Source organism: Phodopus roborovskii, unplaced genomic scaffold (assembly GCF_943737965.1).
Source record: "Phodopus roborovskii unplaced genomic scaffold, PHOROB, whole genome shotgun sequence".
In the NCBI taxonomy this organism is placed as follows: Eukaryota; Metazoa; Chordata; class Mammalia; order Rodentia; family Cricetidae; genus Phodopus; species Phodopus roborovskii.
The window spans coordinates 1,142,302-1,168,160 of NW_026125235.1; the positions used below are offsets into that span (position 1 = coordinate 1,142,302).

The 25,859-nt window shown below is 34.7% G+C and overlaps 1 protein-coding gene across 1 annotated transcript in view; it reads right to left on the reverse strand.

Annotated features, from left to right (window-relative positions):
• Positions 1 to 23,006, reverse strand: part of Tyr (tyrosinase) — a 77,571-nt gene extending 54,565 nt beyond the window's left edge. Inside the window, exons 1-3 of the mRNA XM_051191607.1 lie at positions 22,122 to 23,006; positions 15,506 to 15,722; positions 2,403 to 2,550 (exon numbers count right to left, since the gene is read on the reverse strand). Of these exons, the coding sequence (XP_051047564.1) occupies positions 2,403 to 2,550; positions 15,506 to 15,722; positions 22,122 to 22,940 (1,184 nt within the window). The 5' untranslated portion in view covers positions 22,941 to 23,006. The remainder of the gene's footprint in view (positions 1 to 2,402; positions 2,551 to 15,505; positions 15,723 to 22,121) is intronic.
• Between the last annotated feature and the right edge of the window lie 2,853 nt (positions 23,007 to 25,859).

Genomic DNA, 25,859 nt, shown 5'->3' on the forward strand with positions numbered 1-25,859 from the left:
AAGCTTTAGTACAGACAAAGAATTTCCAAAGGGGAATTTGATGACCAGATTGTACAGAAAGTTGATAGGAATATTTGCATGCAGAGTTCTCACTATGACAGGTTTTGCTAAGATGGGAAGCCACTTAAGAAGTTGAGGCTAGACAGATATCATTTGATATATACCAGATTATGCAGCACCTTGAGCTGTACTGTCTAGTGGAAGTCTTCATTAAATCTATGAAACATAGGCTTCAAGATCAATATATCACCAGAAATCACTTTTAATAAAAACTAGCAAGAAAACAAACATTTCTAATAAATATTGAGAGTTGTAGGAAAATAAATGCCAAATTTTTTACATTCTTTTGCATTTTTAGAATTGACTCTATCATTGGCTTATTAAAGAACTATATTTATCCATTTCAAATATTAACAAATTGAACAACTAATATTTTGTATCTAATCTCAAAACCAGAGACAGTTAATTAACATTTCTTCATGCTTTTTCTCACTTATTAATAGGCAGAATAATATATATTATGACACATATTCAAGTTGAAGTGGTTGCACACCATGTAGTCCTCATTCCTCATTTTATAATATAAATAATACTCTGAAGCCCATCAATTATAAATTTATTGACATTATTTTAGTGGTCACTAAAATTCCTGTTATCACTCAGGAGCCCACTACAGTTTATTTTGTGGCAGGACAATAGGAAATACATTATGTCAGTTCTTCTACCCATTTATCTAGTTAGAACATTTTAGTTGTTCATTGTAATCCTTCATTTATTCCCGCAACTACAGAATACTTGGTGTCATGCTGAGTATAGCGAAAACAACCAGGTCATGATTGATCAAAGGGAATTTAAAGTAATACTTAAATATCTATTTAAATAAACTAGTACTTAGATAATTATAATGGAATGAATTAGGCTCTGTAGAAAAAAGAACAAAAATCTCTGGACTTAAAATAATTTGATATATTCCCAAGAGAAATTACAAAAGCTTTATGGATAGGAATGTACCCAATTATCCCTTGACTTTTAAATATTGGTGCAGCCTACTGCTGTATGCTTACTAACAATCTCAGTTATGAAGAGCATATATGGGTGCTCAACTCATTTTAATTATTTCTTGAATAACATTTAATAAATACATAAAAGTAAAAGAGATCTTCTAAAATATTGATACCTAGTAATAATAGTAAATAAGTTTGGAAGATCCAAAACCTTAATAGTACATGCTGTTCCTTTATGTACTGTTCTTGGTATCACTTACCATATGCAAACTTTTTTTTTGAAGTAATGTACCTGTTGAAGAATGGTTATTCAAATTGCTGGAGAATAAGAATATCACATATCATTCTCATAAAGTATCATTAAGTTTATTTCTACCACTCAGCATTCTGACCAGAGTGCTACACTGTTATATTATTTCTATTACATATACACCCTAGAGGCTTTATGTTTCTTAGCAGGTCAGCCATCTTTTACTGCCTACTATTCACACATCTGTTAGCTAGCTTGCCTCTTATAACCTCTGAATTCTTTACAACTTATCCTAAAGAGATAAGAAAAGGAAAACAGAATACCTTCATGATATGTTAAAAGTCCCTATAATATTCCTGGATGAATTCCAAATATTAAAAATGCTTTACATTCAGTGATCCAGGCTGGAAGTAACCATTTCCAGCACATTGCTGTGTCTGTGAAAATATTGAACTCTTAGCTATCAGGATAGATGAAAGCTAGTTCTTCAGGGTCCAAGTTACTAACACCTTTACCAGAGTCTTCTCACACCCCCATAGCTGTCTGTTTTAAAAATAGTAAGGTACCAAATGAGTTCCAAAGCATGCAAATTCCTATGAAACAATAGTATGTCTTTATCTCGTCTACAAAAACTGTCATTATTTGTCCCTCTTTACACAGATGATTCTTTATATTCATGATTTTACTCTTGACTACAAATATCCAAGGCTTTCAAATCGTCAACACTGGAACCACAAAGCCTATGAGGAATCAAGCTAGTACTTGGGAGTTCAAGACCCCCTATCTCAAGTCAACTTGCAATTATTGACTCATTATTTCTAATTTTTCTCTTGTCCTAATCTAATATCAAATAAAGGGTAGCCCACATTGTCCCAAGATATGACTGAATTCATATCTTGACTGGTAATTATAGCCTAATTTGAATTTTTCTCCTTCCTTATTATGTTTTACCATTTACTGATTTCTCATCACTAAATTTAACTTCCATAAAGAATTTGTATTTTTAGCCTAAGCTTAGGGTCTCTCAGGATAACAAACTACCATAGTTTATAAAATTTGGTTTGATAACCTAAGTCATATGTAATAATGATACTGATAGTTCAATTAAGTCCAACAATCACATAATTTATGAAGAAATGTCAACCAACCTGTCAACAAAAGCATGATGAAGAAGAAAAATGGGATCATTGGCCGATCCCTGAACTTGGGACATTGTTCCATTCATATAGATATGCAAAGCATTGTGCATTGTGCTTTGAGAAGAATCTGCTATTCCTGTGAGTGGATTGGCAAATCCTGTTGATGACAAAAAAGTATTTAAAAATTAGTTTACCTAAATGATTGAAAAATTTAAGTGATTATCTCACCTCATGTATAACTTAGAGGAAAGCCTAATTTTAAATGAACAAAATCCATAAGTAAACTCCTTTGATATTGGATTCTGAATATCCAAATGTCATTTGCCAAACTAAAAGGTATCAGTTTGAGTACAATCTGTGGTGGATTAATCAGTGAGATAGGCTGAGCCAATATAGAGTACCTCATGGTGCATCTCTGTTGAGTTCTTTTTATACCACAAAGTCTTAAGAACCTTTTTAATAATTAGTGTTCACTCTCAATTAAATATGTAACAACCCCTTGAGGAATCCTTTGTAGTGTCCTTGTAATCTCTTGCTTTCCTATTCTAACAAATATTTTAATTTTGGGTCCTGGTTCCAGAAGCATAAAAATTTCTGATCAATCTTATTGTCATTCATTTATAATTGTCCTAGGGACACCAAGTCATAGTGTTTTTTATTTCTGTAGAACACTCATTTCACAGCTAAGACTCATCTTCAAAAACAAAATCAAGTTCCCATGCCACTGTAAGGTCACTGTAAGAACATCCATTACTCTCCACTGTACTTTGTTAACTACAGTTGTCAGGGTAATGGGATTATTTTTTCTAACTTGACTTTATTAATTTCATACAGTTCAGAATAATCATATAAATTACTTCTTTGCATTATCATGGATTTTTAAAACTGGGTTTAGCACAATAAGGAAGTGCATACATGTATAGATTGAAACAGTTAATTACAGAGCCGAAGCTCTCTAATGAAATGTTTTAAAGTCCTTCCTACGTAACAACAAACCATACCTTATCGAGGAACAGTCTATATAGACATAGGGTTTAAGACTTTTATTTTTAATCATAAACATAGCACAGAATGAAAGCTTTAGAACTTCATTTGATATATAGTCTCATATATTTTTATGTAAACTGCAATTATTTTATCAGAAATATAAGTATTTCAGAGGAGATAATTTAGAAATATTGCATATTGTATAAAATTTAAAGATAATAGATTTTTTAAAGTTAACAATCTTAATAATTTAATACATATCTATTTCTAAAACTAAAATGAACTCATATATTTGAATATTTTATAGTTAATTTTATGTGCTTGCTTAAGTGTTTATTTCCCATGGATTTTATTATTCTAAATGTTACAAGTTTTATGGTAGGAATATTTTTAATGTTGGTGAAGTTTAGGGACATACAAGTCAAATACAATTTATGTTGGAGAGGTAGAAAAAGGTGGAGAGAGTGACTCACATCACAGTAGTAACAGTTATTACAGTGTATGGTACTCTTGGAAAATGGTAAGAAAACTGATTGTAGCTGGGCGTTAGTGATGGAAGCCTTTCATCCTAGCACTTGGGAGTCAGAGGCAGATGAATCTCTGTGAGTTCAAGGCCAGCATGGCCTACCGAGCTAGGTTCAGGACAGTTTTCAAAACAATACAGAGAAACCCTGACTTGAAAAACAAAACAAAACAAAAAAAACCAAAACAAACAAACAAACAAAAAACAACATAAAAATGAAACTGATTGCAAACATTCAAACTGAAATATAAAGTATATAAAGTAGCATATATGATGCTTAGTTTGACTTATTCTATAATGTGTACAGTAATATCATAATATGTGGCATAAATATAAAATAATTTTGTCAATTTAAAATAAAATAAATTAATATAATATACTTTTCTGTAATTTAATCATTAACATCACCCACTTTGGCAACATAAGCACTGAAATTTGTAATATGATTTATTTTTGACATCATATATGATTCTACGACCTCTGGAAAATGCTATATTAAAAGTAGAAACAAAATGATTTTTCATAAAAATATTTATGCAAGTGGGATTTTGAAGGTGCAGTCATGTGAAGAGATTTTCATAATCTCTCAGCTACATGTGTTTTAGAAAATTGTAGTAGGATAGAGACTGAAAAATAAATTCCCTTCAAACTCTCTGTGCTTCATATTCTTCTGAGAGCCTGATGTACTGTCTAGCCTTTTTGGAAGACACTGATGTAAAGGGTTAAACAGCTTTAAAATTCTAGGTTACTTACTATAAAGCTGTACAGCATTTTTTAAATTTGTTAACTTTTTGCCTAACTTTTGTCATTAATATAATAGAGGAAAACAAAACACATTTCTTAGGTTGTAAAAATTATTCCTAATAGCTGGTGTGAAAGCACCTAGAATTTGTTTGACACCTGAAGAAACTTCCTGAATGATAACTGCCCTCTCTTTCATCTGGTTTAGTTGATTAATGAGTGCTCATTGTTGAAGCTGCTAACAAAAACATGTCTTTTCTGTGTGTGGCCAATAGAGATTGGCAACCAGATAATTTTCATCACAAAACCTACAAAGTGTCTTTAAAGATTTCAAATGTGGGACAAACTATTAGAGGTTCAAGTGACACTAACATGGAAACAAATTATTTTCTATTTTACTTCTCCACAGTTCATTTGGATATATAGGAGAACATTATGGCTACTGAAATTTTCGTATAAAATATAAATGGTTACTCTGTCAATTGTATTTCTTGATGAATTTTGCTTTTTTCTGAAAGAAAAATTTCAATACTTCCACAAAGCCAAATATTCAAATATCATTCATGTACATACACCACGATAACTTAACACTGGATAATGTTGTTGTCTCAGTTTTATTGATGAGAAAACAGTGGTTTATAAATTTATTTAACACATCTAAAGTCTAACTAGAGTTTGAAGAACAAACAGATAGGACAACTATGATTAAATTCTAAACCTATGATCTTTTCCCAATGGTAGGTTGGGTTTCTTTGAGTAGATCAAAAATGCCTCAATTGTGAGATCAAATAATTAATTTTGACTTTTTACAATAAAAATCAGAGTCTCAAATACTTCTGTATTTAAAAGGAAAATGCTCAGCAGAGATTGAGAATAAGAAAGATAATCATTTCCATAAAACCTATGAAGTTACATGTGAATGTCTGGACTCACCTCAGAAATATCTTTGTTTTGTGTTCTTGGAATGAGTTTATGCACTTGCCACTTTCTTATTCAGTTGCCACAAGGAAGGTACAAGATGTTAGAATGGCATTGCCTTTGCTTATTCTGAGATTCTCCACAGACAGAGAATATCCCAAACCAGTAAGGAACATGGTAGTACCCCTACATGCCAAATGGATCAAAAATCTTTACAAAGGGCAGCAACAATAGCAACACATTACAAGTTATGCCTTTAAGTTCATGTGCATAGTTCCTATGGGAAATTTAGGAACTGTTTTAGATGAATAGCAGTAGGGAGTTTCAATTTGTCAATTCATCTCATCTCTTATTTCAGCCCCAATTCTCCTCTGGAGATGTTCAGCTTATTTGTTTATCTTAGATATAGATGTTTATCTCTGAAACCTGGAGATTTGGATTTAATTGTTTTAGAATTGAACTCAGTCACTTTGAGTCTTAAAAGCCCCTAAGTGACTCTAATGTGCAATCGGGGTTGAAATTTACTGAGTTTTACTAACTTGTTCTTTGTTCTCTAAACTTAAAACTTATGTTTCATAATATTTATCTCTGAACTTATTATTTCCTTCACATTAACTTTTTATCTCCTACATTTGATATTTAAAAAGAGCTAACAATAATTCTGCCTTTAAAATTTTAGTGTGGAATCTTATGCTGTAAACTATTTTCTTAGAAGTAGTTGCTCCATGTTTTCTTGAAAATGAATTAGCTACTACATAACAGGTAATGCAAAGGCCTTTTCATGTATATTTTCTTGCTTAACCAGATCCATGTCTTTCAGTGTTGTGGGATCATAGGTGTTGTTGAACTTACTTTATTATTCCTCTTAAGTTTTGAAGTGTGAAAAGAGGTGACTAAATTATCACTAGAACAGGACATATTAAACATTTTGGTTTTATTTAACCTGAAGTTGATATTTAACTTATATTAATATTTCAAAGTAATTTGGAAAATAGAAATGAAGAAAATAAACAGGACAGTAAGTTCATCTTAGTGCATGTGAAGAGCTGTGACTCTTAGGCCCTTTCACCAACTTTCCTCTTAATTTACTATTCTAAAAAGAGACTTAGCAGAGGATTATGAGCGTCACAAGTTCCAAATGACATGATGATTTGGGAGATTGCACTTACTGCCTAGGTACTTTTAAAGGGGGTCACAATTAATACAACTTAGAACAGGCATATAAAATGCAGACCAGAAAATATAATTTAAAGTAAGTCTTTCGGTATTTTGGAAGTAATTTAACTTCCAGTTTTCTCAAAGATGTGATCTTGAAACTATAAATGAAATTAGTTACCATTTTTATTTATTGGAACTACTTTTCAAAAATCATTGTGTGTGGTGGGGGGTGTTGTTTTAAGTGAGTATTGGTATCAAAGAAGAGGTCATAGGGCAAGTTGGTGTGTTTGGGCTTTACCTTACAACTTGTTCAAGACAGGATATTTTGTTTGTTGCTGCATGTGGAAGGGAGATGGTTCAAGCGTTTTTTTCTCACCCCAATGTAGGAGTTCTAGAATTGAAGACATACAACTTCTGGTAATTTGTGGATTTGGGGTAATCTCAACTTTGTTTCTAATGTTTATGCAGTAAGTACTTTTCCAAGGAGAAGTTTCCTGTGCCCTAGAAACATCTTTGACATGATTTCAGACAACTGTTCAGTTCTAGGAAACAAAACAAAGGGTACCCATTGTAGTATTTGGGAGTGATTCTCACAATGTAAATTTCATGTGAGTGAAAGCCATAATGTTTTTATATTTCAGGAGAGTAGTAGCATATCGAGCAGCATTGCCTATAAGATACAGATGCTCTGGGCCTCACTGAGGGAGACATGGCCAGAAAGGGATGGAGCTTGGCAAGTGTGACAGCAAGTACTATTGATGGTTTCTTCTAATTGAGGATATTATCAGCCACTGTAATGTCTAATTCAGTTCTAAGTTCTATAAGTTCTAATTCAGTATGATTGTTAAATTGTAGGTTTAATTTATTATCACAAGCATCAGTTTCGTTTCTTGATAACTTTGTATATCCAGTGTCCTTTCAATACTTAATAGAGGTATTATCAATGCACAGTGGTTGCATACCTGTGAATTGTTCACTTACTTTACTGTTACCAGGCTATCAGTATGTCCATAATTCAATCTTATACTACAAAAATAATGAACAAAACATTCCTTTAATTTTTTTCTGAAACTTATTTTAGTTTAATGTTTTCAGTTTGGAACTCCACAGAAGTGGGGAAGGAAAGATTGTAGGAGACAGAGGGGATAGAAGAAACCAGAACGCTGCCCACCAAATCAACAAAGCAGGGCTCATATGTGCTTACAGAGACTGTAATAAACAACACAAGCCTGTATAGGACTGCTCCAGGTACTCTTGCATACATATTACAGTTGTTAGCTTGATGTTCTTGAGAGACACTTGACAGGGGGAGTGGGTTTATCATTGACTCTTTTTCCTGCTCTTAAAGCTCTTTTCTTTCTATTGGGTTATGAGGGTTGTCACCTAGTCTTAATGTATCTTATATGGTCCTGATGGGCTGTCATCTCTTAGAGACTTGCTCTTATCTAAATAGGAAGTGGAAGGGAGGTAGATCTGGGAAAGAGGGAGGTAATGGAAGACCTAAAAAGTTCAGAGAGGGGGGAAATTGTGGTTAGGCTCCATTTTCAAAACAGAAGTGTTTTGTATGTTTTAAGATTGCTTTTGTGTTTGAAGAGTATCAAACTACTGATTTATACACCAGTCAATTACAAACAAAACAAAATATCCCCTTGATCTCTTAGTAAATGTTTACTTATGTTGCCTTCTCCTCCCTGCTCTTCAACTATGGTTGAATTAAAAGTACATTTTCCATTTTGTTTAGTTTATATATTATATTAAAACTCATAATTTATTAATGATATTAACCATTTTTGAAACAATGGTGAGGAATCAACTATTCCACAGCACTTTGCCCAAGGTAACTCTTGTATAAGTATTTAAATTTATGTGTCCTTGATGTGGGAGGCTTCATGGAGAGACACCTGGGTACTCTTCTATTAGAACTTTTCATACTTGATTTAATGAATAAGCTTTTGAACAAGGTGATTTCTTTGGTTTGTGTAAGAATGGCCCCTCAAGGCTCATAAATATGAATGCTTAGTCCTAAATTGATGGATCTTTTAGGAAAGGTTTAAGAAGTGTGGCTTTTTGAAAGTCTATCACTGGGTATGTGCTTCAAGATTTCATAAGCTTACAGCATTCCCAGCTAACTTTAAATTTCTGTGTGTCTTCTCTGTCTCAGTCTCTCTCTCTCTCTCTCTCTCTCTCTCTCTCTCTCTCTGCTTGGTGCTTGTAGATAATGTACCCTCTCAAAGGAGGGGCCAAATTCATGACAAGGAAACACACAGTGACAGCTGACCTGAGATAATGGGGATATTGGTAGTGCACAGACTCTGACCCAACAGTTAGCAGACCTGCATGTGACTGAACTTGGCCCTCTGCATGTAGATAGTTGTGTTTAGTTTGGTATGTTTATGGGTCCTCTAGAAGTGGGATTAGGACTTGTCCCTGGCACATGAGCTTATTTTATTTGGAACCTATTCACCAGAAAGGAATTCTTTGTCCAGCCTTGATGCATGGGGAGGAGTGGTTCTGCCTCCTCATGATATAGCATGCTTTGTTGACTCCCAAGGAAGGCCTACACCTTTCTGAATGAAGAAGGAGTGGCTAGGGAAGGATAGATGGGTGGTGGGGGAGTGAATGGGAACAGAGAAGGGAGGGGAAATTGTGGTTGGTATTTAAAATAAATAAAAAAATTAATTTAAAGACTCATGGCAAAAATATGAAAGACACACACACACACACACACACACACACAGAGAGAGAGAGAGAGAGAGAGAGAGAGAATATAAGCTCTCAACGACTACTCCTGCATAGGCACCTTGTGTAACTGCCTGCTGTCATGCTCGCAGCTATGATGGTCATGGAACCATTGTCTTTAACTATAAGCCCCAGTAGACTCTTTTCTGAGTTTTGATAATAGTGTCTTCACAGCAATAGAAAAGTAACTAAGATGATAACTTCCATCTTTTACTAGAATCTGAAAATTATGTATGTAATGTTTATCCTGACACTGGTAAATGCCTGTGTCAGGAAATAAAGTTGGATGGACTTCCAAGGTTCTGGATACACAGTAGACATTTTCTCATTGTGACTTGGGTAGATTAAATTTCATGCTAACTGAGAAAATGAAGACTGAAACTATGGAATCATCACGAAACATCATGTTTCCCATGCCTTTAAAATGACTATGCCAGAAATGTATCCTTAAATATATTTCACACATTTTGAAAAATTAAATAAAATTTTGAGGAATTAAATTTTCTAGTACCTCATATGACATGCAAGCACTCTACTACTGTGCTTTCTCCCATTTAACAATATTTTTTAACACACTATGATAAAAGATACTGCTATTATCTTGCTTTATTCTTCTATACAGTAGGTAATATAGTATATTTCTGTATGTTCTTATGGAACTAATTCTTTGTGGCAAATATGTAATGAAGATATTGTATAATAAGTTTCAGTTGATAGAATAAAAACTCAAAGAAACTGGGTGCTTTTTCCAGATATTTTAGCTGTAGCAGAGTTGGAATTTGAGTCAATTATATGACAGGGATCAGCTCTTGGGTTTTTATTATAGTCTCTATTATTCTCTTATTTATGTGAAGCTATTATTTTCACTAAGAGCTAAAATTGGCAATACATTTTCTGCTCAACTTATGTTTTTCTTAATAATTTTCATGTTCATTGGTAAGAAACCATGAAACCTCTCTTTTCAAATTATACTCTCAATATAGAGAAGGGCCCCCTAATGTTAAATCCTAATCTGGATGAACTTTTCAACATTCTTGTCACAGGACAATTTCTGACAATGAGCCCTTGATTATGAACATTTACCTAGCAATAGCATTATTTAAAGGAGTTTTTTTAAACTAAAATTGTGTATGATTACTTCATGATCTAGTTGTTATCTATAAGAGAAAACATATGTGTTATATTTAATACTTATTCTTAGTTTCTATTGAGAATATCTTGAATGTAATTCATTTTCTATGATTCTATTTTGAATAAACAAGTTTATTTCTTTTTGTAAAATTCATATGGATTTTTAAGTAAGAGTGCATTCTTGAAACCACTATATTTGAATGAGAAAGGTATGAAAGTTCTTTTTTAGAAATCCATATACCTGGTAACATAGGAGATAATATACCAGAAGGAAGTCAGATAATGCACTGCTCATCAATGCAGCTCCCTGGGCAAAAGAATAGTGGCAGAAACTCCATCTAAAATTAATCCAAGTTACTCAAGTAAAAGGAGACAGCCAGTCTCATCCTCAGGACAAGCTCATGACCTTCATAAGCTTTGACTACAGAACAGGAGACTCAACTTTGATGAAATGATGATTCATCTGGTGGGCAAGTCAATTATAGAGAGGAATCTTATTTTCCTTCTCTAAGATTTGAAGAGCAATGACATGGCATTAGCCTGAGAGAGAATATAATGTTTAAAACAAAACTATCTTGAGACCTTAGAACAGGGAGCAAGCACAAGTCAGGGAACTTGGTTCAACTACAACATCAGAGATATCATCTTTGAACTCAGTCACAGAGCACAGGGGGATTAGATGTTGATGAGATACTGAAAATACAGTCTGCAGGAAACCACATCAGGCAGTGAGCTGGATAATCCCCACCTGAGTGGCTGAAGCTAATTTCATTAACTAAGGGAACAGCGCTAGAGCTTGGTAACCTTGTGTTTGAGATCAACAGGTAGACCAACATTCGGAGCCCTCTCTTTGCTGTTGCTTTAAATCCTGTGAACTCTAAATTACACCTCTCCAGTAAGGTAATTAATAAGAAACATCTCTAATTAAACTTCAGTTTTTTGGGAGAATTTCATACATGAGTATGGTATTTACATAGTTTCCACCATTCTCTTGCAACTCCCCAATTTATGCTTTAATACACAACCTCTTCTATAATTATTTTTACCTGTGAACACAACCTCCTGAGTCCAATTAGTGTTTCTTGAATACATACGTGTTTATGAATGACCACTTAGTATCAGATAACAAATTAGTGACCTTATCCCTGAAGAAAACTGATTATCCTCTCAGAAAATATTAATTTCCTATGGCTACTCATCTATGAGTAAAGACTTGTTAAAATTCTCTTCTTTTCATCATGACAGCTCAAGTGAGTTTTTTATTATGGGGGCAGGGGTATATTTTTTATGTCAGCATATTGTTCAGATATCTTGGGTGCAAATTCCCTGTCATGTCTAGTAGACACTATCTAGCTGCAGGTGTTCTGATCCACTGGATATTACATTTTGTATTTTTCGTGATATCCCTTGAGTCTGTGTAGGAGTTACATTGCAGATGTACCAATAAGGAAGAACATCTCATAGTCCACTTATTCTATTTATTTTGACCAGTTATGAATATCTGTGACTCCTGACCAAACCTGCATCACTTTTCTTTCATTAAGGCTTTAAAAGAATGAAATACCTGTGCCTGCACTATGCCTAGTTAATAATATAATAATGACCATTCTTAAAAATAATATTATGGATGCTTGAAATTTTTGACAAAACAAACAAACAGACCAACAAAAAACAGCAAAACCAAATAAACAAACAAAAAACATGATGTACTCAATCAAGTTCTTTAAGGGCAGAGTCTGTTTGGAGGTCACTGATGTTAGCATTGGAGAACTTTTGTTAATCCTGGAAAAGTCCAGGGAAACATGTAGTACTCTCAGACAATCAGTACCAAACTGTATATCTTCAATTCTGTCTACAGGCTATAAGGTATCATGGCAGTAACAATTGTCTTCTTATGAGGAAAAAAAACCTAAGTTAATACTGTCAACATTTTTATAAAAATTTATGTAAGCATATAAAGTAATGGTTTCATTATAGACTCTATATAGATAAGTATTGTAGATATTTTTGTCTTCTGACCTTTCATAGCATTCTTATAGCAACTTCCTCTGTTTTTTCTTGTTAACTGCAGCATCTGTCATTTGCATGAGCTCCATTTATTCTATTCATTATCCCCCTTAACATCTCTTCCTTTCTATCATGATCCTCTTTCCAGCTTCATCACCTACACATCTACACATTTGTAAATGCTCACAAATTTATGGTTTTAATATGCTCTGTGAAGGAGAAAAAGTGATATCATTGTCTTATGAGTCTGACTTATTTCACTTAATTATTTCCAATGGCATCAATTTTCCTGTAAATGGCATGATTTTGGTTTTCTTTATAATTGCTTATATTTCCATTGTTTGTATCCAAAACAAAGGATTAGGGCACACAGTTAAGTCTGAAAGCCCTCTTCCAAAGATTGTAAAATTACTATGGAATTAAAGGCTATTGGCCAAGGGCAAGGCTGAGCACATTTGTCCAAGGCTAAAGTGAAAAAAAAATATTAAAGCATGTTTCAAAACAGCCATTGCTATGCAAGTAGACCAGAAAGCCCCTGAATTATAGTTCATTGTCTAACATTGTTGTTGCCCTTCCAAGATTTTCCTCTGCTTGGGACTACTTCTGATAGAGAAAGTCTTTTTCTTCAAAAACAAACAAACAAACAAATAAATAAATAAATAAAGGGCTTCACCCCAACCATGTATCTCCCCATTTCCTGTCTAGGGATTCAAGACCCTGGAATTCCACAAAGGTCCCTCCAAACCACTGTCTCTGCTGATATTGTATGTACTACACTATTGTATAATATCAAGCAGCTCATGAACCTATGAGTCATCAGAATGCAATGTCTTTGCATTCTGAACATTGTCCTTAAATGAACTAGATGCAGGTTTGGGGCTGCCACTCACTTGGTGACCAAGAATAGCCTCATTTAACATTGCTGAACCTGCCATTCCCCTTTGCTGGTGAGCATAATGGTTTAATCCACAGATGACATTCACAACGTTTGAAACAGCATCATATGGAGTGGTTGGCAGGATGCCAACATCAATCACTGTTTTTACAGCATCATTTTATTGTAAGAGAATAAGCATTAAACATATTTTTATCAGAGCAGCAGTCACCAAAGTTTATCTTTAAGGTGTGGCTTTCCTTTCCTATATTACTTATGAGTATATGGTTGTAGGATTATGGCTTGGAATGAAAGAAGAAAGAGGGAAGTGTTAGCAAGGGCTGGACCATATTGTAAAGCTCCTTTATAATGGATGAACTGTGACAATTTTCCTAGATAAATAGCAGAAGTAAGTTGTTTCTCTCACTTATTGCCTGCCCTACACCATAGAAAGAGAGAATGACCATACAGGAAGTTTATCCAGGAAGTTTGTCAATCACTTAACATTCTTTCATTGACTACTCAGTGGTTATACCTAGAAATGCCAAAATTTTGGTCAAAATGTAAGCATTTTAACCTATTCTAACCTCATTTTTCTCTTCTGTCCTATAACTACTACCACTTGCATCTTGACTATGGGCTTTGATTTAGAAGACAACCCCCTCTGAAGGATTTTGTCCAAGTAAAGGTCTACACTGCCAGCAGGTCCCTCTTTCTCTTTTCATTATCAGTCTTGTTATTTTGTTCACCTTGCAAAAATGAAAAAAAAAAAAAAAAAAGAAAAAGAGGTTAGGAAGTTAGGGTGCATGCAACAATGTAACACACTAAAGACCAGGTGGTAATTTCTGTGAGGCTTCCTAGAAATTAGCCCCTATGTTTGCACATGCGTGTACTCTGTGACTTGAATTCTTTAATTTTTGTTTGTTAATAGATTTGTTTCACCAATGTTAATTGGATTGAATGTAATGTACACAAAAAGTCTCTATTATGATCATACAATAATGAATGGATGTTGAAAGGAAGAGGTGAACAGATGGAGAGATATGCTGAATTACAGAGTATAAAAGGAGGCAAGAAACCACCTCTGGGCTGTAAGGACACAGACTCGAATTGACATGGCCTGTGTCTTTATTACATTTATCAAGACACAACTGCCTTAAATAACCTAGTGTCTAGGTATTTTAAATCAAAGAGAAAAAAAAAAGCCCATTGAAATCATGTGAAAAGCTGTCTTTCTGTAGTGCTGTATCTCTAATTGACAGTACAAACAGCTTTAATGATGGAATGATTTTACTTTGTACTCAAATGCCTTTGTTGAACCATCTTTACTCTATTCACTACTACTGGCTCTGTATTGAGAAGTCCTGGAAAGATTATGGGACTACAAAGTCTGGTTGGCAGAACAGATTGGAATGTTGCAAGTTCAGAATCAAACTATCTTGAGCAGTCTTTAGCCCACTAATAGCCATTTATTATTTCATATTATATAACCTAACACCTTTTTAATATTAGGAAAACAGTTTGTAATATACAGACTCCCACTTATGACCAATGAAAAGTACAATAGAGTCAGATAACATCTGCTTTATATAGCTTAGATTCCCCTGCTCTTCTGTAAGTCACCTATCTGATGTTTCCACTGATGTATTTGCAAATTGTATTGTCCCATGGTTGTCTTTGTTCTATTACTTTAAAGTTTCATAGAACTTGTCCCATGTTAGAAAACATTGTCTGTGATAACTTACTTTGTCCTTCAGAGAATCTACCTCTTTTGTTAATTTGAGAAAAGAGCTGTTTCTTTTGTGGAAGACTGACTGTTGTCCCTACTGTATTTTATGGTGGGTAGAATACACAAATTGCTTTCGTATCACTAAACTGATGTAATATGATGTGATGTTCTGAGATGCCAAGGTTTAGTATCAGTGTGTGTATATGCAAAGCATAGTATTACACAACTAACAAAATTATAAATGCAAAATCTTTGAGATTATAAACAAGGAGGAAAAACAAATTTAGTAAAAACAAGGATATTACCTTCTAGTGTGTTTCTAAAGCTGAAATTGGCAGTTCTATCCATGGAGCCAGCTTCATACTGGGTTAAACTCAGACAAAATTCCACATCTGCTGAAGATGGGAGCCTCGGGGTTTGGGTTTTGTCATGGTTTCCAGGATTCCGTATCAGTGGTCCCTCAGGTGTCCCATCACATAAAGCCTGACGGCTATTATACTCTTCTGATCTGCTGCAGATGATCTGTGAAAAACACTTTATGTTAAATGTCTTCCCTCTGAGTCAAATGGAGAAGGAAGAAATATTAAATACCCATCACTACCTTCATTCCGCTTTCTGACAATTAGATGAAAATGTTAAATGGAAATAGTTGTTGAGTTGCATTCGAATCATGTTGCTTATGGCAGCCTGAGAATCCTGATTCAAAATTCAAAAGCCAGAATGTTGAAACTCTATGTGACATAAGCAAGGTTAAAATTAAGTATCCTACAATTGCATAAATTATCTTTAAACTGTGTGTATAAAGTATATATGAAACATAAATGAATTTCCTCATCTTTGAAATGTATCTATACATACAACATTGTTTATTTACCTGTATCTACTTCATTTATTTTTTTTCATCAATGACTTGTGAATGGTTTCATAAAACTAGTCCACCTTCTGCTCTGACTGTAATAGGTTAGACATCTTCACAAAGGCAATTGACTAGACAACATGACTGTGACACAGAGGAAGTATTTTTTTTCCTCTTTGATGAATAATCCTCAGGATATTTCCAAAAGGTCTTTTTTGCAGAAAAGACTCCTACAGCAGACTCAGTTAAATTAGAGACGTTGGATGGAACTATTTTTGCTGAAATCCCAACTGTATGTGACTAAGCACTTGGGTCATGGAGGCATTAATAGTATAGAGGGAAGATACTCTGGTTACAGAAATAATGTAAAAACCTTAACTCCAAATTACTATGTTTGATTCAGTGGCAGAGGCAAGGATGCAGAATTTGTTAGCATTGTGGTTACATGTCCTGGAGTTGTATTCAGAAATGTAGTGTCTACTCTTGATTGTTTTAACCCATGGTCTCAGGCAGGTCTCCCAGAATCTATGTCAAGGCATTTTGTCCTTAAATGGAGAGTGTAATAACTCTTTCTTGGCTCAAGTAATCCAAAGTATTTAAAGCACAGAGATGCAATATTCTCTGGCACCTATGTAAAGGATCCAATAATTATGACTGGCATGGAGTTCAGTTTTAAGGTATTAGCCTAGCATGTATAAGGTCTTGTGTTCTACCCAAGACTGCCTCACCCTTAAAAATTCCAAAAATTATAATTATTTTAATATAAAACAATTACTAAGATATCTAAGTTATTTGTATCACTATGTATGTGAGTGTTGATTGTTCATTATACTAACTGAACCTGATGTATCATTTAAACACAGTATTTCCCACACATTGAAATTAAAACAATATGGCAAAGGCTTAAGTATTTTTTGCATGCACTGAATACTTTAAATTGTATTATAGTAATGTTATATTGAGCTATTGTTATTTTTTTACAAACAAAACTATCTCTAAACTCTCTATATAACTTCCTGAGAGTCTGGTAGGTAAGTTAGAGAAGTATATACAAATGTATCAAAGAACAATGGCTTTCACAGCACAATACATTGCTTTGTAGTCAATTCAGTTCTTTCATTAACATAGAAAACAAGCATATGTGACAATAACAATATTTCTTTTCTTGTTGAAAATATTAAAGGTCATGAATTTTAAATGCCTTGTTTAGTAGTGTTTGGCAAGTGTCAGAAGTTGGACTGAGCCCAAGACTTACCGTCACAGTTTGGTTCTTTCTCCTTCCAACCACATAGGATATGAACCATATGCTAAGAGAAGCAAATTCAAATATCCAAGAGCAAAAAGAAGCAAAGAAAGGGACACAGAAGGTACAGGTGTACAAGAATGGAAGGGGAAACATGATAGTATTCTATTAAATTGTAGGATGTAGCGAAAAACTACCTGCTTTTAAAAGCCTTCAGGAGCAAAGATTCTAATATGGTATTTGAGTTTTTCCTGAAAGAAAGGAAGGAAGGAAGGAAGGAAGGAAGGAAGGAAGGAAAGAAGGGAGGAAGGAAAGAAGGAAGTAAGGAAAATACTAACCCATATGACATTCCATGAAATCTTTCATAAAGAAAAAAGAGAAGCTGTTATTTTGTGGAGCTGTTGTCATGGTTACCTAAACCCATGACTATCTGCTGAAATGTAACTTTGTTTTTCTTCCCCCGTGGCTTCCATGTGATATGCTGTCCACCTGATGATTGAATTCCCTGGCTGTAATTCACTCACATCTGTCATCAAGTCCTGTTTCCTCTCAATTGTGATTCATTGAGACAGCTCTCTTTGACACACCTTTTCTTCTTAGGTTACCTTCTCTTATTTGTATAACATTATATGTAATGGTGGTGAGCACAGAACACAAATTTTGTAAATAAATGTCATTGAGTACCTTCCTTTTTCTAGAAATTACAGACTATTTTAATGAAAGTTGGTGTGCTACTACTTGAAAATGTCTTTCAGAATAATCAAACAAGTGAAAGAATAACAAACTAGGAAAAGACTGATTGCATATGAAACCTTAATTCTAAGAAAATTAACCTTAATTATTTGATTTTATTACTATCTCCTATCAAATAAATATTGTCAGGTAATTTTTTCATCTCAAATAATGTTTAGATATATTATGACCTATACCATATTTTTCATGTACACACACACTCAGACACTCATGATGATCAGCAAGCACTTCACAAAATGCTTTATCCTAGGCTAGGACTTAAGCAAATACTGTCTGTTGCATTTTTGTGTCTTTCACTTTGAGAATTCAGTTCTGTAAAATATGGCTGAGTTCTCAGAAATCCATCTAGGATAAGAATTAAATTTTTGTGAGTTTCATTTTTTTTTCAATTCAGCATGTATTTATGAAGGACATTCTGTCTGTATGTCATGATATATATATATATACACACAAGTATTTGTATAAATAGTTTCTACCTTTGAAAATTTGACAGTAGGCAGAGTTAGGCTTAATAAACCATTCACGTGTTCTGAAATATTACAGAAGCTGTAAGATAAATCTGCACAAAGTGTTGAACAAAGGGAAGAAAAACAATTTTATAAAATAGAAGTGTCTCTCTTCCTCAGTGTTTGATGCATATGGATCTACATGTTTACCTTTTATGTGTATGCATGTTTTCCATAATGCATATCTGTGAACCATGTTTGTCTTGTGCCCAGAAAAAATATTGGATCCCCGGTGTTGGAATTGGAGTAACAGATAGTTGTGAGCCATCCTACGGGTAGTAGGAAGCAAACCCAGGCCAACTGGAAGAGAACTTTAGACAGAAAAAGCAAGCATCTCTCAAATTATACTTTCATAAATAAGTTTGTTATTAGACCCTCTTTAAGCATGTCAACACAGTTTATTTAAATAGAAATGGGACATAGCCACTTGGGTTCTGCCCTCAGATTTTTTGTTTTTTGTTTGTTTGTTTGTTTGTTTTGTTTTCCCCCCATAAATTCTCCTACTGTTTCAGGCCTATCATTTATAAAATGTGAGCATCGCATGAGATACCACAAAAGTTCTCTCAGGTTGGAATGGATAAATAGTATCCAAACTCTAACATCTATGTTTGAAAGTAAAAAGACACCCTAAGTCAATCAATGAGTGGAAGCCCATATAAAATGGGCTATCAGCCTAGCTAATTTGGAAGGTATTAACCAGCTCATTTTAACTTGGAAGCTATTTGATCTCATCTAACAAAACAGCCTAGTTTTTAATTTGAATTGTTAATTTAGACAAAGGCATTCAAATTAATGGTGTGCTCATTACAGAAACTGTGTTTTTATAAAGGAAAGGAAAGTGATAACTAAACAATCTCCATGTTAATGAAATCTGGGACTCTTAGTACTGGCTGAAACTTAGAGCTACATAAAGAGCATTAAAAGTACAAGCACCCCTGGGAGGCTGAGGCAGGAGGATTGCTGTGCTTTAGAGGCCAGCCTAGGCTGTAGAGTTAGTTACAGGTCAGACTTAGGCTACAGTGTAGAACCTCCTCCCAAATAAACAAAAAATGCACAATGGAGCTTTACAATAGACCAGTTGATTCTGTGTTTTCAAAAAGTAATTAGATCACTGATGTTCATGCAACTGCAAAGCAAGGACAAAAAATTGTAGATGGCTGTAATTCTGAGTGATTCAATTAATACAATGTAAACGTTAATTAATTCACAATTTTATGTCTATAGGTGTCCTGTCTACATATATGTCTGTGCAGCATATATGGGCCTAGTAACCGGAGAAGCCCAAAAAAGGATGCTAGAGTCCTAGGAACAGAGTTACAGATGGCTGCAACTGCCATTCGGGTGCTGGGAATTGAAGCCAGGTGTTAGAAAGAATAACCAGTGTTCCTAATGTCTAAGCCATCTTTCCAGACCGAAACAGTCCTAATTTGCTTTGATTTCACTTCTGTAAATCACTATTCAATTTTCTTCTAAAGTGATATTTCTTGTTCTTTGGTGCATATTCATTGACCAGGGCTTTCCTAAGGATATTTCCATGGAGGCATATAATGTGTTTGATCATATACCCTCCTCTCAAGCCTTCCAACACTTTCCTAATGGGAAGGGGCAATGGAAGAAAAATAATCATTTTCGAAATACCTTAACAAGAGAGATTGTATGAATAAAGAAACCAGACAACATGAATCAGTTTATGTGTTCTGTCTGCAACTTTGTATCCCTGAACAGTGTTCAGCTTAGGTAGAACAAATATTTATTCCAAACTTTAACCTCATTTTTTAAAATGATGTTTGCTAGCAAAGATTTTTTTCTTTTGTTTTGCTAATTCTTTTATTAAATAATTTTGCTTGTTTTTTCCAGTGATTTGTTTTCTTTCACTTTGCTAATTCTGTGTAAAAAGGCATTTTTCTACTCAGCAGTACAAGTTTGTAGGCAATATTGTAGAAGTTATAGCTCATGGCTAATTAAGTCAGATAAGTATATTGTGTTTTTACATTTCTATTTTATTTGTTTTGTTTTTTAAGAAAATTATAGAATTGACTATAATCATAAGGTTAATTCAATTCTCAAAACATGATTAGAAATATTAAATCTTGGTATCATCTGGAAGTAGACTCTTTGAGTAATTAAATATTAATTTACATCTTCTTACTAAACTCAATGTATATATTAAAACTTTTGATAATTTAGATGATCCTTCAGCCTTTCGATATCACGTGAAGCTATGTAGCAAATCAAATATTGTATATCTAAGATAATCCCATATCCAAGACTGATATAATTTAAAGCAATAGCCAGAAGAGTAGAGAGCTAGATGAAGGATTTGAAGTTCATCAATTAAGATAGGATAACTGAAAAAATACAGCAATAAAGTTTTTTCAGCAATGTCCCTCTATGTAAAGTAGCAGTAGGTTTAGTAAACAATTGACACCAGGAATTAACATCTGTATTTTACAATTATACTTTTGAGAGGCTTCATCAATGATAAAGTGAATTTGTATTTCAAATTTGTCAAGTATTGGACAGGCTGTGCCCATGTTTGAATTGATAGAATAGTTGCATTAGGAACTTTTGGAACATAAGGCAGAAAAGCATCTCTTACACTTGAGTTTATTTAAAGGAAAACTATTTTAACATTTCTTTATCTTTTGCCTCTAATCCAGAATGAAGAACATAATAGGAGAAGTGGAAATCCAATCAAAATAATAACTTCTTAATTCTATTTCTAATATTTGTAAAGTAGAAAAAAGGCTAACTTCATTCTAAAATGAGAAAAATTAGCTGAATTGGGTCTCCTCAAAAGGCTAGTCTTGTCCCTGAAAATACAGGGGTGAGTCATGCAATTATTATACCCATGAACAAATACCATCAATGCTATTTACCAATAGTTTTTTTCTTACAATTTTAACAAATAATATATATCCCATATGGCTTTAAAATGGGGATAGGTTAAACTAAATGCTCAGTAAATCAGTAATGTATATAAATCCTTTCAATACAGATTCACTTAATTCAAATACTCTTTCAATAGACTTTAGTTTCTTTTCAAATGAAATCAACTGAAGATTTTGTATTCAATCAGTATTTATCAAGAATTCACATAATAAAGGTCATCATTGCTACTTTGTGAATTATTCTAGCACTCCACCTTGAAGATTTTGCCTAATTGGTCTGTGTTAGTGCCAGGAATTTTATTTTTAAGTATTATATCTTTTGAATTTTATTGGTAATGTTAATTGTATTATTCAAAAACATGGACTAAGATAATCTGGTTACTCATCTACTCCTAAATAACTTTGAGCTACTGCTTATGCCAGATACCATCCTAGGTGCTAGCAATACAGTGGTGAGCCAAGCAGTTTTTATTCATAGCAAATTATGAATCTAATGAAGCTATTGTTTATTAGATTAATAAGCACTGATTGTTATTTTGAGATGCTCTATAAAAAAAGTCAATAGCATAAGCAGCTTTTAGTTAGGCACCTTTTCCACACTTAGATTTGTTCATAGTGACCTCATGAAGAAGTACCATTCCTCTCTAACTCTGTATGTGAAGTGAATCTTACCTGCCAGGAGGAGAAGAAGGATGCTGGACTAAGTAGATTAGGGTTTTCAGGGTGGCGACCTCCCAAGTACTCATCTGTGCAAATGTCACAGTTTTCAGCATCCCGCCAATCCCAGTATGGAATGGTGAAGTTCTCATCCCCTGTTAGCTCCTGTATTTCTTGTTCCCACAGTAGCAAGAAAAGTCTGTGCCAAGGCAAAAACCCTGGTGCTTCGTGGGCAAAATCAACGTCCCTCCAGATTTCAGAACCTCCAAGCAGGGTGTCTCTTGACACATAGTAATGCATCCATACAAAGAGATCATAGATGGTTATATCATTAAACAGAGGTGTTGAACCATTGTTCATTTGGTCATATGTGCCTGTGGGGATGACATAGACTGGACTGACAGTATGCTTTGCTAAATTTAGGTAAGCAAAAAACTTATTCTTTTCTGGGACACTCAAATCATAGATGTTTCTTCTTATTAAGAGTCGCTTCTCAGTGCAATTTGATCCCCCAAATCCAAACTTACAGTTTCCGCAGTTGAATCCCATGAAGTTGCCAGAGCACTGACAGGTTCTATTATAAAACACAGAGGGCCAGGACTCACGGTCATCCACCCCTTTGAAGGGAAATTGAGGTCCAGATGGTGCATTGGACAGAAGGATGTCCTGACAAGAACCTCTACCTGAAAGCTGGCCGCAGGGACTCCCATCTCCTGTCCAGGGTGGACAGCATTCTTTTGCCATCAAGTTCTTCGAGGAGGCACAAGCTCGAGGAAAGTGGGCAGAAGAGATCTGGAAACTCCACAGAAGGCAATACAAAACAGCCAGGAACATTTTCCCCCTTTGGATGGTACAAGATCTGCTTAAATGGGTTAACAAGAATCACAGACTTCTTTTTTCAGCAACCCCTACAGTGACTATCACATGTCTTGGCTAAGACCTATATAACCACTCCCCTTCCTACATCAGATGTTTCAGTCTTTACACATAGCTTTTATCTTCTGGAAAGCACATGACTAACTTTTCCTTGGAGTTTGCACAGAGCCCACAATGAGGTAGATGAAAGTCAAAAGGAGGTATTTTATTCTAATTGATACGAAACTAGCAATGATTAGAATTTGAAAACGAGAAATAATATCAAGACCAGATTGTTTATTGTGAATAAAAATCAAGAAACATCTGGATTCTGAACACAAAGCTATTGCCTTCAGGGAATATAAGTGGATAACAACATTCATAGCACCCACTTTGCAAAGGGATTTTCTTCAGAATTCATAGAAAAAATGCTTATATCTGACTACTGTTGAGTTTATTATTTTATAAAAAATTATCACACTAAAAGAGCTGCCTCTCAATTATCTTGATGCATTTTCTGACGATTACAAAGGTAGCTTACTTTGTTATTGTGATTGATTGCTTCAATATCGTTAAGTTTTCCAATTCAAAAAAACCACATAGACTCTCTCTCCCTCTCCCTTTCCATTTTATTCTTTCATACATAAACTCTGGAAGTCAGTAATGGACTTATTGGTGTTTTGAACTGCAGAAGAATGAGAATGGTCAAGTAACACTGGTGCCTGTGAGGATCCCTTCCCCATGCTGTTTCACACTAAAAGCTGGACTGTTCTCTGGATTTAGAGAGCAAGGGGAAGGAAGTGAAGGTTTGAAGAAACCACTCTGTCTGAACCCTGGAGTAGAGGAGATCTAGAGAAAACCAAGAGGTTGCTGATGATGTGGGAATGTCAGTCGAGTCCGCTCTGCTCCTTCCCTCCTTCCCTAGGGTTTGTCTCGGTTTTTAAGAAGTTTTACTCCTCCTAGTATTCTCTTGAGATTCAAGGCAGCCTTTGCAGGTTGAAGGAGCAGTGTGTGGGTGCAGGGAAAGGGACGTTTCCATGGAGACTCTGTCTCTTGCTGGGGCCTGGAAGCTCTCACATGATCCCATTCAGGAGGCTTAGTCTTTTTTCCTTTTCTTCTCTTAGAGACTCAGAGAGATTAAGACAGGACTCCTTTACCCTGGGAAGGTTTTGTTTTGCTTTACTTGTAACCACATGTGGCTTTCTCTAATTCTCTCCCATCTAGTTGCTGGTGAAATTCAGCATCTTGTGTTTAATTTAATTAACAACTTTTTCTTTCACTGTCAGGCATCTCAGGAAAATTGCTTAGAAAGTTCCCACCATGCTCTCTATGGACTTTACATTTGCTTTCCCAAGTCTATTTCAGAATTTGTATAGACTGCTTAGAAGACTGAGTTAGTTTGCTGTCTTTATTTTCTTCAGAAGGTTTGAGTCCCTTAAATTAACAGTTCTCTTTGTTTCTCTTTAAAGTAGTCAGTCCATTGTCTTCTCCAGCTTACTTTATGATATTTCCATGCCATCGCTAGTATTTCTATGTATCAGAATCCATTTACATATTTTTCCTTGTCTCTACATGTACATTCTGTAGGTATCTTCAAGTTACAGAATTCGATAATGCCCCGTTCACCCTGGTTGACTACTGTATATCCCGAGAAAGACTTAATACAATACTACATTAGCTAAATCTGGGAATTTACTAGATACACTGCATGTATTTATTGTTACTCTCTTGGACATTTAGTAAGGACAAGATTTAAATGTTATAGCAAGTATAATAGAACAGTTTTCACAACAGTCAAGAATGTCTCTCAATTTAATTTTAATATTTATAGCTATGTATGTTATGATAAAGCTCAAGGGGGACCTTGTATGGGGGACCTTGGCAGTTCCATAGCAGGTGAGGGTAACCAAGGTAGGAGCCAAACATGCTAGGCTTAAGTGACAAATTTTATTAGAAAGGGGAGGGGGGAGGAAGGGAAGAGAAAAGAGGAAAAGAGACACAGAGGCAGAGAGAGGACAGAAGAGAAGAGGGAGACAGGAAAAGTCCTGTCTGCCCCAGGGGAACAGCAGGAAAGAGAGAACAGGGAGAGGAGGAAGAGAGAGTGTGAAGAGAAGAACAAAGAGCATAAGTGGGCAGAGGTATTTTATTTAAAGGGGTCCTTTGCACTTGCATGAAGACTAGTACTCATGGAACCCTTGACTGAACAGAGTACTGCCTGAGTGCATTCTGCTAGGAAACAAGGGCAGGTCATCATAATGCCTGAATCCTTACAATGTATATTTGAATATTTGAATTTAATAACAATTTGAAGTTTTTATAAAAGAAGTTCTATAAGGAAAAATGTAAGTAAGTCTACTCATTTTGAGAGAGTCGAAGAAGAATGTTCTCTGGGAGAAAACATATTTCAAGATACAACTAATGGAGACATAAAATTAAGAGTGGAATAACATGGGTGTAAATGTTTATAGAAGGAGTTACTGAGTTAAAATTTCAAGTGGAAGTGGCATAACACTCTCAAGAATTCTAAGGAATGTTTGTAAGGTGCTTGCAGCCACAAGTCAATAGAGATGAAATGTAAGGCATATACATGGGCAAGCCAAAGGTTTGAAGCAGTTTCAATGTAATCCCAGTGGAATTTAAAGCATCTTCATATACAAACTGTTGAGATGCAATATGAGAAAGGATTAGATTGAGAATTGAAAAAGAAAAACTATTACATGAGGGTTGAAATATATAAAGGAACATATGATGTTGCATGTGGAAAACCCTCAGAATGAGGAGTCTCACAGTTTTGGTCAGTATCCCCAAGAACTCAATGTCCAGTCCAGTTGCTGCAACACGCAAGAGGCTTTAATAAACAGGAAACGTTTGCACAAATGGGCACCTCCAGCACACAGG